The 13,707-nt window shown below is 46.5% G+C and overlaps 2 protein-coding genes across 2 annotated transcripts; both read right to left on the reverse strand.

The window, feature by feature from the left end:
- Positions 1-3,167: 3,167 nt before the first annotated feature.
- SMIM19 (small integral membrane protein 19) lies at positions 3,168-4,604 on the reverse strand (the record flags this gene model as incomplete). The annotated part of the gene is made up of 3 exons (XM_079534246.1): positions 3,168-3,232; positions 4,238-4,362; positions 4,447-4,604. The coding sequence occupies 3 exons, from the start codon at positions 4,602-4,604 to the stop codon at positions 3,168-3,170; spliced, it is 348 nt and encodes a 115-aa protein (XP_079390372.1).
- A 7,422-nt stretch (positions 4,605-12,026) lies between these two features.
- Positions 12,027-13,645, reverse strand: POMK (protein O-mannose kinase; the record flags this gene model as incomplete). The annotated part of the gene is made up of 2 exons (XM_079534433.1): positions 12,027-12,800; positions 13,358-13,645. The coding sequence occupies 2 exons, from the start codon at positions 13,643-13,645 to the stop codon at positions 12,027-12,029; spliced, it is 1,062 nt and encodes a 353-aa protein (XP_079390559.1).
- Between the last annotated feature and the right edge of the window lie 62 nt (positions 13,646-13,707).

The raw sequence follows: 13,707 nt of genomic DNA on the forward strand, positions 1-13,707 counted from the left end.
CTATGTCCAAAACCTAGCCAGACACATTTTAGTGAGGAGTGCTGCAATGACTTTCCCACCACTTAACAGAAGATCGTAATTTTCACATAAAATTACAGAGTCGTGGTTATAATGCCACTTGAAGACTGCCTTTGCAGAAATCTGACTGTCAGCAGCTTCCACGGGGGGAACAGAGCGGTCAGATTCTCAAGAACATCCAAGTTATGCTTTATCTGTGGTATGCCTGGAGTTGTCCCAAAGACTCACGAGATAAGACTATTGCCATGACAGCAGGCTAACAGCTGAAAACGTGGTCGGAGCAGGGAGATCTGTGGAGATAGGATGGCCTTGCTCTGTCCAAAACTCCTCTGCTCGAGTCTGCTCACCATCTGTTGATGGCAAGCCCCACTCATCTAGTGTGTATAAAAAGATGCCCAAGAGGAGCTCGTGGGGGGACTTTGGAATTTGTGACTTCTGGACAAGCGCTCCCAGAGACTGAGGAACCCCGTTGCCCGGACCAACATCAGAAACCAGGCCAGTGACTTCTTTCCCTATTTTTCTCTCTCTCTCTCTCTCCTGTTCTCTCCCCTCTCTCTCCCTCTGTTTTTTCTTTTTTTATCTTAAAGTTATTAAGTAATGCAAGGCCACAAAACTTAGTCAGAACTGTACGAGTGCAAATACTTTTAACATTATGTAGTAAAATGGATGATTGTGTTGGATCTTAATGTCATTTCACCTTAAACCAACTGGGGAGGTGTTGTAAATCTGGTCACTCCTCTCTCCCTCCCTCCCTCCCTCCCCCCTCCCCTCACAGGGTGGGATGTGGCAGCAACCCTCTAATGCTTTTTTAAGCTACTGTACAGACGCAAAGTTTTAACTGATCTGAAAGCCTTCCCTCCCTCGCTTTGTGCAATCAGACCCTACAGAATCTACATATTGCAACTGTTTTTTAAAGAGTATTGGCTAAGCTAGAAATATTTGCCTCTGTACAGCATTCTTGAGAATGAACATGGCTAAAGATAACTTTGGAACAGTTTTTTTTAAAGGTCACAAGCTTTCCCCGACCAAGATTCCTAAAAATTCAGCATAAGAATAGGTTCCTGTGTATGCCTACAAGCCTGACTGCTGTAAATGGGCACAGAGAAAAGATCTATTGTCCACACTGCCTTTGCTTTCAGGCACTGATTTCTTTATTGCCAGTTAAAGAAAACACTTATTTCCATATGCAAAACTGTGAATTAACTGGTAAAAGTCACGGCAGAAATTTCGAAGGTAATACATGAAAAGTTCTGCCCTGGCTGCACTTTCTGTCCCAGGCATGTGTACTACAGGGTGAGATATTAGACCACCAATAGAAGAGAGTTTGACTTTGCTGCATAAAACGTCAGTAGACGCATTTCTGTCAGGAAAATCAAGCACTGCCGCCTTTTGCTAAGGGTTCGAGCAACGTTCTTACAATGCCCATAACAAGTGCTACTGTATTTCTTGCACTTCAAACTTTTTTTTTCATCTCAATGAGTAAGCTGGTGACCTGCGTCGCTACCTGAGGTCCGTGCGTGCCGCAGAGCCCTGCAAGCTGCCCTGCCTTTCCAAGCACTCCACGGCGCTTCCAGCTCAGCTGAGTGGAAAATCGCAAAACAATTCGCTACAGACAGGCAGACTTTAGTTCTGGGTTCGGTGAACTGGAAAGAATGGATCACTCTGACACGCTGCTTTACTGACGCGCCGGGCGAAGCCGAGGGCAGCAGCAATGCCGGCACACGCCCACGAGGAAAGCTCCGGCCCCGCGCTCCCGCCGCCGCAGCATCCTAGGTAGGCTGGGGCTCGGGGCAGCGCGCCCGGCGGCCCATCCATCCATCCATCCATCCATCCATCCATCCATCCGTCCGTCCGTCCGTCCGTCCATCCATCCATCCCTTCCTCCCTCAGCCCGCGCTTTCTCCTCAGGCGGCTCCTTCCCGCCTCACAATCGCCCCCCGCGTGTACCACCGCCGCCGCCGAGACGGCCCCCTCCCCCGGCAGCGAGGGGAGGGGCGAGGGCGGGGCGGCCCCACTCGTGTGCCCCGCCGTGGCCCCACTCACCGCCCGTCGGGCGCCCCGCGAGCAGCACCAGCAGCAGCAACAGCGGCGGCGGCAGCACCAACAGCAGCCGGCGCGGCCCGGAGGCGGAAGCAGCGGCAGGAAGTGAGGTCGATGCGGAGGGGGCGCCACTTCCGGCGGGGAGGGGGAGCTGAGGCTCGGGCAGCGCCGTAGCTCGGACCCCCGGCGCGGAGGCGATGCCCGCAGCCACGGAAATACACTTGTCTTAGGACACGCTCCCAGCTCCGTGCTGTCCCAGTCTACCCAAATGCTGCAGTGCCACAAATTCGCGCACATACGTCCTCAAGTAAATACGTACTCATTGTTAGATGCTTTTATTAAAGTCATTTCTGAAATATTCTTTAAATTAACCAATCTAATGATCTACAGTGGGGAACTGAAAAAAAAAAAATAAGGGTGTGAGGCCCCTTCGGACTGAACCGTGCTATTTGGTACTGGTTCTGTTTACACAAATATTTACAGACAATCTGTTCTTTAAACTAGTTGACAAATGTAGTTAACTCCTGTTGCTACAGTGTTACAGCATTTGTTATGAGCTGCACTTGAACCCGCAACTCAGTGCGTACTTCTGAGCTTCTCCAAGAAAGGTTCACAGCACTGTGTACAAACTGACAGGGAGACCACAATGTTCCTGCACTCCAGTGCCATGGCCTTGGCTCTCAGCTGCCCGCCCACCCTGGGCAGAGTGGCCAGCATCCTCACGTTTACTGAATGCATTAAGGAATTTCAGCACTGCTTGGCTAAGGAAGCAGGCAGATTCCTGGCAGTCCGGTACTGCCTTACTTCCTGTACAGTACCATTTGTGGAGCTGATTTCCAAGGTCCTCACAACACTGCACCTCTCTGCCTTCAGAGGCTTCTTGAGTGGCTCTGTCCTGTGCTGGGTATTCTCATTCAGAAGGCATTCCATTTACTTCATGAGGCTCTAAAAAAGCTATCAAGAAACTATCAAGAAAGCTATCAAGAGCTTTGAGCACTCTACCTCTTTCTTCTCCCCCTTGCATCGATTAAGAGGCATTGAAAATAGCTCCACACCAACTGGCACTGTCAGCTTCGGAAATAAGTCCTGAGTTCCTGCAGCTGTAGGCTTTACTCCACTGACAGCTGTACACTTTCAGTCTGTTTTGGTGGCTGCTGCTGCTCATATTTTCTTGCTGGAAAAAAAAAAAAAAAAAGGAAACATTGATCAACATAAATTACACTAACAACATATATGTTTATATGTACACATATGTGCACGTACATCTATGTAAGTATGTAAATATGATTCAAGCAAGAGAGATCTAAGATTATAGAATGTTGTTTCATAGTTCAGCTGCATGAGAAGTCTCATCACCGTACAGAACTCGTCCTTTAGCACGTGGCCTTGGAAGGTCTGAGCAGCAGCGTCACAGCAACACATCAGTGCATAGATGGCAAAGAAATACCATTCCATTCAGATCCCTTTGTTAAAAAAAAATGACATTCAATTAAAGACTGTGGCTTCAGAAGTACTATTCTGAGCAACTTGTTAGTCACCCAGTAACTCTCCATGGTCTCTGCAGCACAGGAGCCACATACTAACAATGATATTTACTTCAAAAGCAACCTCGTTAGCAAGACAAAGGAAGATCAAAGCATTGTGCACAGTGCAACACACAACAAATGCCAGCTGGCATTCCTCTATAGGTAGTATGGCCATTTTGTTGCACACAATGCAGTGGCCTGGTTTGACAACCTTGAAGTTTGAAAGGCGGTTTCAGCTCACTACGTTTTCCTTGCCCATCTTCTGGTGCTTACATGGTGAGGCAAATGCAGGTGTTTTGCTGAGCTGGGAATGCAGAATATCAGAGCCATAGGCCTCTCTCCCATCTCAATCCCAATACTCAGCATTCAGATGGGAGTGGCAACACTTCGTGATATAGTAAAATTCTCATTTATTTTCAGCTTGAGAAGTGGAATTACTCATGACTCCACAGGCAGTCCTCTGCAGTTTGACACCTGCATCCACTTCTTGACTTCTGCACACTGACAGCAATTCCCTCACGCTGTCCTTAGGCCACACAGCAGCGCCCTGGGCTCCTGCGGAACCCCTGCACACAGGGCCAGGCCCCACGTGACAGCCCTACAGGGTCGCCCCACGCAGGAGCCCCCTCGGGGCCGGGCCGAGCCGCCCTTACCGATGGAGTACATCTCCAGCTGTTGCCGCAGGCGGATCTTCTTCATGTTGTTGTAGAAGTTGGGCTCGGGCGGCGCCTCGGCTGCAGGGGGCAGAGTGAAGATGCGCAGGATTCTCCTCTTGTTCCTGCGGGGGCACGGCAGCACGGTCACGCGCGGGGCGACCACGGCTGCCCCTTCCCTTCCTTTCCCTTCCATCTCACCCCCTTACCGCCGCGTATAGACGAGCAGGGCGAGGCTGGCCAGCACCACCAGCAGGTACACGTTGGTGGCCTCGTTCCAGGCCTCGTGCACCGAGTAGTCGATGGCCCCGCTGTCGCCCAGCGCCGCCGAACCGCCTCCGCCCGCCCCCCCGGCCACTGCCGCCATGGGAGAGGACGGCGCTGGGGGGCGGCCGTTAGAAACGAGCGAGGAAGGCGGGAAGTGACGTGGCGCGCGGCCCCTGGGGCCGCCGCAGGGAGCGCCGCCTCAGCATCCCCGCCGCCATCTTGGGGAGGGGGTACTGAGAGGCGGCTCCCATCTCGGGACCACTCCCCCCGCATCGCGTGCTTTCATTCTCGTTTTGCTGTAAGTGGTTCTTGAGACAGGCAGAGGTGGTGTTCGGTGATGTTTTCTGCCGTAGCTGGCACCGCGAACACAACTCGCTGTTGGCTTCCGCGCTGCCTGTATCCGAGGGAAAACGCTTGCAGGCAGACAGGGCGGTAGGGGGTAGGACTTGAGCAGCCCCGAAGGGTTGGCAGGTGTGGAGTTAAAAAGCACCTTCACCCATTCTGGTTGTTCAAGCCGTGACCAGTGTCAGAGGAAAAAGGCTCTGATCGTCAAATACCTTCGATTCTTACATAGCAGAAAAGGAGGTGCAGAGAGAGTGCTTCAGCTTAGAAATGCAGGAAGTACTTACTGAGACACGACTAACCAGGCAAGCAAAGGGTGTTCTAACACACGCACATACAATTTTCTTGCTCCTTAATTTCCTATGTCTGAGCTGCAAGATAGGCCAGGTGTGCTGTCCTTTCTCCTTCCCACTCCCTGCCGGCTCTGGCCCTGATACTTCATTTTATCACATCTTAAAAGTCTCACAACTCTTTTGGTGTAAACATCACAAATGTGGTTAATCTCCCTTTGCTTTACATGTCTTTAAGTTATATGTGCTTATGTTGAAATTGTTTGCTATCACTGCTGTATATAAGTTAATAGGGAAAAAGAATACTTTCAGGGCATGGTGCGCCTAACCTATTTCAGACTTTCACGATAAGTCCTCCTGTGCCTAAGGACTCTCCTTGGCTCATTAGTGATTTGAGGAGGGGGCTAATCACCGTGCTAACATGGCATCTGCTTTGCAAATGTCCAAGCATTCTGTGGGAACTGCATCCTTTGGCTAGCCATTGCAACAAGTCACCCTGCTCCCATGCTATGGGACAGATTGAAGGGGCAGAAAAGGATAGGAGATGAGTAAAAATGAGAGTATCTAAAAATTAAAGGCTAGTACACTATTATCATGAGAAAAATTCCTTGCCCCCCATGGTGTGGGAAAGGAGAGCTGAAGGACATCAATTAGACATAATTCTAGGTCATTAAATTGAGATGGCAGCCATGAACAGAACTGTGGAAACCACTAAGATAAAAAGAGTCTATCAGTTAAGAAATATGACTCAAACCAGTAAATTAAGCATGGTTTCATGGGGATTTAAAACAATTTCTCACAAAGCTGAGGTTTTTCATTCATTTTTTTTTCCCCCAGTACGTTGAACTTTTTGGCCAACTGGCTTGACAAAGAATAAGCATAATATAGATCTTCACATATTACTACTACCTACAGACTTAAATTGAAATCAAGCTCACTTGTACTGGGTATAGAGAAGGTGCAAATAATATCTATCTAAAGGTGCTCTCTTCATTAACCCTGCAGCTTCACTCTGGCCAACTTGGGAAGATGCTGAATGCCCTAAGACTGTACCCAGCTTCCCCTCTGGAGAAAACCAAGATTCAAGAAAATGGAACTTCATCTCTCAGGGTTTTCCTCCTGCACATAGGAATGCACTCTACCTCACCCAACAGGTACTTGATTTCTTTCAGTTAATTAAATACTCCATTTAAAACAGATAATCCACCCACTCCCTACTCAGAAGAAATAGAGATTTTCTTTCTTTCCCCACATATCTCTGTGAAGTTTGCAAATGTTAAGCTGCGGGTTGGACAAGTTAGGTGCTGTGCTAAGTGTGACAGTCTTGCAAACCTCAGAAGAGGTGATCTTCCATTTGCTGCCCTTTGCAATAGGACTTCTGGGGGTGTAAGCCTTCATGTAACGTTCTTGAGGAATCTGGTTCAATACCAAAGCTGAGAGACTGCAAAGCTAGGTTATCACGTCCTGGTGCATCGGCCTTTCCACTTACAGCTTCTGTAGCTTAGGCTCCTAAACACCTTTCGGAAACTGAGGTTGAATTTGGTCAGCAAAGTCAAGCCTTGTAGTTGTAGTTAACAAGCATAACAAATAGTGTGACCTGTCCATGTAGAGCATTTAGCTTGTTTATTTGTAGCTTGGATTAAGTCAAATGAAAGAGCCAACACTAGAGTATACTGCTAATGTAGGAGGACATTAGTTTGTGAGTTCTAGTTTTTTTTTAATATTAAAGTTTTTTTATAGGGGAAGGACTGTCATTTTGTGCTACACCTATATATCCTGCATGTAGGCACTGAGCAAATAATATATAATAACAAGTGGCACTGACACAAGCTGTTATGGCAAAATGTAGCCAGTGGGGAGCTAAGCTTAGCAGCTAGATTGTCAGCACTACACAATACCAAATACAAATGAGGTGTTTCAGCTATGGTTCTGATTCAGCTTCTCATAGGAGCTGGCTCTTGGGGAGAAAAAAGTGTAACTGTGTAATTTAATTTAAAAAAATCCCAGCTGTTTCAAAAGTGGAAGCTCAGCTCATCCTGTGGAGAAATGTAGCATTCACTTCAGTCCAATTAAGAACAATTGAGAGAATTGCTGAAAAGAGTCTTCCAGGGCTACACGGAAAGAATCCTATTTTCAAAAGTCTTCAGCGTTGGCTAACTGCTATAAATTTGACTGAAAGCTGTCAAATACTTGACAACTTTGAAAATCCAGTTACTTCCTATACAAAATGTGAATGCTGGAATCTAACAGTCTTTTGAAACGCATGGCCAAGGAATCTGAGCGCATCTGTATAAAAAATATATAATTATTCATGGATTTTGAGTTACCCAGGGCTAAATGGAAATCAGAAATTGCTGAGGCATAAGTATCAATGTAATGTAAATACATTCACCATTTCATCCTGATAAATACTGGATTATAGACTTCAGAACACAGACTGACAATTATTGGAAATCCTGTGGTCATCTTAAGTATGTCATCTCAAGTATACAATATTTCAGTTAAATTAAAACCATAAAATCCTTTTTCTTTTTTCAAAGTACCATCTAGCATATAATTTATTTGGATGAACTCTACAAATATGTGCATTATATCACGCTAGAAGAACTTGAGAACCACTTTTTTCTTGTTCCCAGGGTCATTCAGCTATTGGTAATGTACTACAGACATAATGATAGAATCAGTTTACAGTTGCGAGTTCTGCCAAATATCTCACAATTATATTTTGCAAGCAACACTGCCTCTGTTTCACAGAGATAGCAGTGTGGTGTTTTGTTTATGTGGTACCAAAGACAAATATTGTTTTAGGGTTGCGACAGAATTTCAAAAAGTTTTTGTGGTATTCTAAACTTCAGATACACTTACCAGTTACCACTCCATTAAATACAGAGTGACATGGGCTTTGAAAGTGTCCCTCAAAAACCAGAAAAGAATCATAGAATCATGAAGGTTGGAAAAGACTAGCTCTAAGATCATCTAGTCCAACCGTGCACCTACCATGAACACTGCCCAGTAAGCCATGTCCCTAAGTGCTACATCTTCCCTTTCCTTAAGCACCTCCAGGGACGATGAGTCCACCACTTCCCTGCGCAGCCTCTTCTGATGCCAAAGGAAAGGCTCTGTTCAATTAAACCAAGTGTGCCCATTTTATGTCTTCAGCATTTATCCAGACATACATAGCAGCTGATATCTATATGCACACCATACATTTTAATGGTGTCAGACGTACAGATGAGTTGCTGTAATGTCTGCTCACCTGGATTCAGGATTATAGGACTGCTTTTAGGATGCAATCTGAAACTCATGGCACGTAAATTGAAACACACTCTATCAAACTTAAGTCACCTAGTAGTCTGAGGAAAAAAAACACAGAATCATGGACTACTCAAGTTGGGAGGAGCCCATAAGGATCATCACATCCAACTCCTAGCTCCACACAGGACCAAAGCAAACCAATAAACACTTGACAATGTCTTGACACTGACCACTGAGGTGGATCGGAGAAGCTTCCTGCAAGAGAAGAGCACCAGCAGCAGTCCTGCTCCTTCTGGAGCCTGCATCTGTGTGACCAGTTACTTTGGCAGGACTTTTGGGATTGAGGAACAGGGATACAATAGGAAGGCCAGCAGTAACCATCTCAGGTGTTCAGGAAAAGCATATTTTGTGGGAAAGGACAAGGAATGTGGGTGCCTTGATTTGAGCTTGGGATGAGAGCCAGTGGTGTTGTTGAACAGAGCAGAGCTGTGGCAGCAGACATCGCAGAAGTCATGTTCACTGTCATAAGGCCAGGCAGAGTGTGGATTAGAAGAGAGGAGCTTGCAGGTTTATTCACTGTGAAGAACGCCTGTTCCTGCTCTTCATGCTTTAATGTTTTCCATCAGATTAAAAATACTGTTTATAGAAGAGACAGAAAAACCCCTTGAATGTTGACCATGACTGTCACTGATGGGGAAAACCGGAATGGCCAACAGATTGAATTAGAAAGAATGGAAGCAACTGCACATAGGGCTGAGCTGCTTCTTCCCCTTCTGTGAAACCTCAGCTAGGTTTCAGTAAGGGAAAAGCAGCTGGAAATGAAGGAATGACAGGGTTCATACAATCTTGAGATTGTGGAAGAGGTTAATTAGGAAGAACAGAAAGAGGGAGAGGGTGCAAACTCCTCTGATTTTCCTGAAAAGCTGGAAGGAGTTGACACTCAGCCTTGGTTGAGCTTGGACCAGGATGAGACCAAAAGGGATGGTAACGAATGCAAGTAAAACAAGCAAGTTATAGAGGAGGTGGCACCTTCATTTGTTATGGTGGCTCTTCTGAGAGCTCTTACATCTGCCTTGTTTCTGCAGTTGTGCTAATGCAAACACCATGCCATCTTTCAGGGACATATTGAAATTTGTTAGAAAATCAGGATCCCAAGGGCAGATCCGGGCTGAGTATGAGAGACTGCAGCTGCTAAGTAAAGCTAAACTGACCTTCGTGCTGCCATCTAGTGTTCCCTTGTAGACAGAAACAACGTTCCCCGAAGAAATACCTCAAAGCTCCATTAATGCTCCTCTGTTCAGAAGAAATGTAATTTATTCTTGCTGGAGAACACAGAAGCTGAGTAGGAGGGAGCAGGGAAGAGGCATATGAAGGACACAGTGTTAAGGCAGAATGTTAGGGAGACACCATTTTTAAAATTTGTTTCACCCAGGAATAGAGACATGTCCAAGGCAAGATTCAGAACCAGATTTTGTCCCCATTTATTTTTCACTCTGAAATTCATATGGCTGCTTGCAAGGTGCAGTACTACACAGCAGAGCAAGAATCCAAGCAGCAAGCGACCAGCATGAGAAGCTTGGCAGTTTCTTCTAGACTGTCCTTGCTACTGCCATAAAAGACAAATGGTGTGTATTTACTTCACAGGCATCGGATGCTGATTTTCCTTCCAGGTACACATAAGGGCTAACAAAAAGCAACACATGCTACTTTGGGAAAAGCAAAGGATCTGCCTTGAGCAGCCACAGTAGGATGCTTTTCCAACACCTGCGCATCCTAGCTTCATGCTGGAACTGTAAAACCCTGGATAACCCTATTAATAACTCATGGGATGATTTACACAATTACAGCAGGGACTGTGTTTTTTTTTCTCCACACCTTTCTTGAAGGTGCTTTGAATCAAAGTCCAAAATACACATGAAGTATCCAACTGCAAAACTGCTCTGTTTTGGAGCTTTAATTTCTGACAACAATAGGAAAGCTGCCAGGAAGAGCTCTGCTGGCAGAACTGCACAGCTGGAAAATGGCAAAATCAGCTAAATTAAGAAAATAGACTGCCCACTGGGAAAGAAAAACCATAATCACCAGCTTTGAAAGAACTCTTGCTAGCATTATAAGAAATCAGATAGGAATTTTGTCATTTACAGGACAGTCTTCTCATTTACAATGAAATTTTATAGCAAAAGAACACATGCAGTTGAACATCATAAGTAAAAAACCTGTTTTCTCAGTTCAGTTATAGATTGTTTAGATGAAGTGGACTATCACTGTGACAAGGAACAGAAACAAACTCTTCAGCAGAAAGGACAGTGTACTTCTCTGCTTGCAACTCATCTCTCAAGTAAAGACAAGAAAAAAGCTGTCCCAGCCCTTAGGCCTTCCAAAGGCCTACTCCATAGTATAAAAGTCCTCTACTAATGGTAGCATCCACATCTCATTCACAGTATTCCCATTTTGTTTTTGTTTTTGTTTTTTTTCCACCAAGAGCACGATTCAATCCCAATCTCATCAAACAGGGCCTACTGCAGAATTAAGGCATCATTATACTCTCCCTCCAGTGGTTGGTACCTGTTACAGGCTGTGACATCATATTGGTACCAGGAGCTTTCTCCTCAACTCACTGAACAAAGCAGCAGCCTTTTGTTTTTCTTTTTCTTTTTTTTCTTCCTGATGAATACATTTTGAATTCAGGCCTGACGGAGTTGTTTACTCTGAATGTAAGGCTTTTATTTTCCAACGCACAATTTGCTGTGGAAGGAAGTCATGTTCTCTTCCTATTCCCTGTTCTTTCTCCTTCCATCCATTCATTATGTTCAGTGAACACAAAAGTGAGTGCAAAAGGGACGAAATGAATATACATAAAAGATACACTCAGCCCTCTTCTAAAGAGCTCACACTTCCTGTAGATTAAAAAAGAGCGAGAGGACTCCTGAACCCTCATCTCCAAAGAACCTTGCTGAGAACACGGTAGGGGCAAATGTTTCAAAACCAAAACCATGAATGTTTAAGCAGTATCTCTATCATCTGCTGGCCTACAAACTAGGAACATGTTTGTTTAGTGGGATACAGGGACCACAGAGCAATGGCTGCACGGCTCCGAAAGCAGCCCATGGAACATCCCATCCAGCAGGGATATGGTGGTTGGGAAGGTGGCATCAGGGCTCACCAAAACCTGAAGAGAACTGTACTCATTTTTGAACGCCCACTGCTCTTACTCCATGGGGAAGTGGGTGAGGACTTTGTGCACAACATGGGCTAAAGCCACTGGAATCAGCACAGAGCTGTTTAAGTAGGACTGTATTTCTTTCTTTTTTAAACTCTTTCTGTACAAAAATGCTTTTGTGTTTGAAAGGGGAGTTTTTATAATGAATATTGCGAAAGAAAAATTCTGCTTCTTGAGAAATTTCCCCCGCTCTCAAAACTTAATTTCTTTCCCTCCTCCTCTTGCAGTGATAGATTAAACATGCCAATGGGAAAGGTGCACAACTTCAGCATTGGGTAGGTAATTTTTAATCAAAAGGTAAAATACAAAGTCAGTTGTTTCTATCTTCTCAGTTGAGGGGACAGGGATTTTGCCCTTCAGGCAAGCTAAATAAATAAGAACATCAACTTCAGTCCACCGTTTGTCTCATGATTTGCTATAACATTTCCCTAGTACCAGGCATGGCTGCCTCCCGAATCAACAGAGTTAAAACTTTCTTGTAGGTGTCTAAGATCTCCTGGGCAGAAGGCCTTTCTGCTGGGTCCTTCTTCTTACATGCCGCATGGATGTCAAACAAGTGCAGTCGCACAATGTCACTGCCTTCAACGTGGCCCAAGAAAAAATTGGAGACATCCGGGATTTTCCAGATGTCTGTTTTTTCATCGTATGGGGGCATAAGGTCATCATCAAATGGCACATCCTCTCCATAGGGCCAACGCTGCTCAGGAGCTACAAAATCTCCCCAGAGCTCCTGATGACCACACTTCACCAGCCTGCCGGCGCTCCTGTTCACGAGAGGCAAAGCATCCAAATCATTCACCAGGATGTGGAAGTCACTCGTTAGAAGATACTGCGAGAGCACCTTGTCCAGGTCGTTCGAATCGCACATCACTAAGGTGCCCAGAGGGCTGCTGTGCAGGTAGCGAATTATGCTCACATAGTCTATAGCGAGCATCAGCCTTCGATGCCAAGTGTTCATGCTCTTGTACTTGGGGATGTGCAGAGTTTCATTCAAACCCCTCAGGGAGCCTAGAGGGTGGTACTCGGTGAGGATTGTGAACTGCTTCTCGCAGTAGCCCAGCAGTCGGACAACGTGCTTGCTCTGTAGTGCCTTCAGCATCTTCAGTCCGTGGAGAAAGTCCTCCTTCAGCTCCGGCTTGGTGAGCTGTGAAATGACCACTTTGTTTTCCTTCCACTCAGAAAGAAAGACCTGAGGACAGAGAAGAGATGTATAAGACATGTGGAAAGCCTTCCTCCGTTGACTGTTACCATGTGGCATCCGAGTGAATGCTCAGTCACAGCCGCAAACAACAGTCACCCAGTGCGGTCAGTCCTATGCTGGTGCATGACCGCACAGTGTTGTGTCAGCAGCAAAGCCTCTGGGCTTTGCCGTACCTGCTGCATGTACGTGTCGCAGCAAGCCCTTCCTGATTTTGTACAGCATAGGATGGCTCACGATTTCCTAAGCTTTCATTGGACTGGATGAAGTAAGGGATGGAATGACTTCATAGCACCCAGCCAGACTTGCTGTGCGCAGTTTTACCATGCGAAGCGCTCCACCCGTCTCTGTGGTGCTGCGTGCACAGCCTGGTGTTGTTTGATGTGAGGTACTGGCCGCAGTCATGTTTCTCCTGCCTGTTCTTACCTTACTCGTGGCAAAAGGCTTTCAGCTGCTTTAAGGGCAGCTATAAAAGCAGCGTGGGCAGCTAACAAAGAAAGCCCTCGCTAGCTGATTCACTGGAGAGAAGAAAGCATAACCCAACTCACCTTTTTCACGGCTCCTTCGCCAACACATTTGAGTTTTCTGACTTCCCTATCGATGGCTTCACAGGAGAGCCAGGGGGAGCAGTTTTTCACCGGCCCGAGTCTGAAAGACCCGTAAGGGCAGAGGCTGGGCTCGGCGTTGGCACGGCCCGAAGAGCCGTGCGGGTTGCCGAGGTATAGGTAGAGCAGGGCGTTCAGGAGCAGCGCCGCCACCAGCAGCAGCACCGGCAGCAGCGAAGGCGCCTCCCTGGGAGGAAAGTCCCTTTGCACGAAATGCGCTTTCTTGTCCATCTCCCCTGTGAAAGACGGGGGTGCCAGCTCCCTCCGCAGCGCAGGGCTCTAAGGGGCCGTTT

The sequence above is a fragment of the Tetrao urogallus genome (genome assembly GCF_951394365.1).
Source record: "Tetrao urogallus genome assembly, chromosome: 4".
Classification (NCBI taxonomy): Eukaryota; Metazoa; Chordata; class Aves; order Galliformes; family Phasianidae; genus Tetrao; species Tetrao urogallus.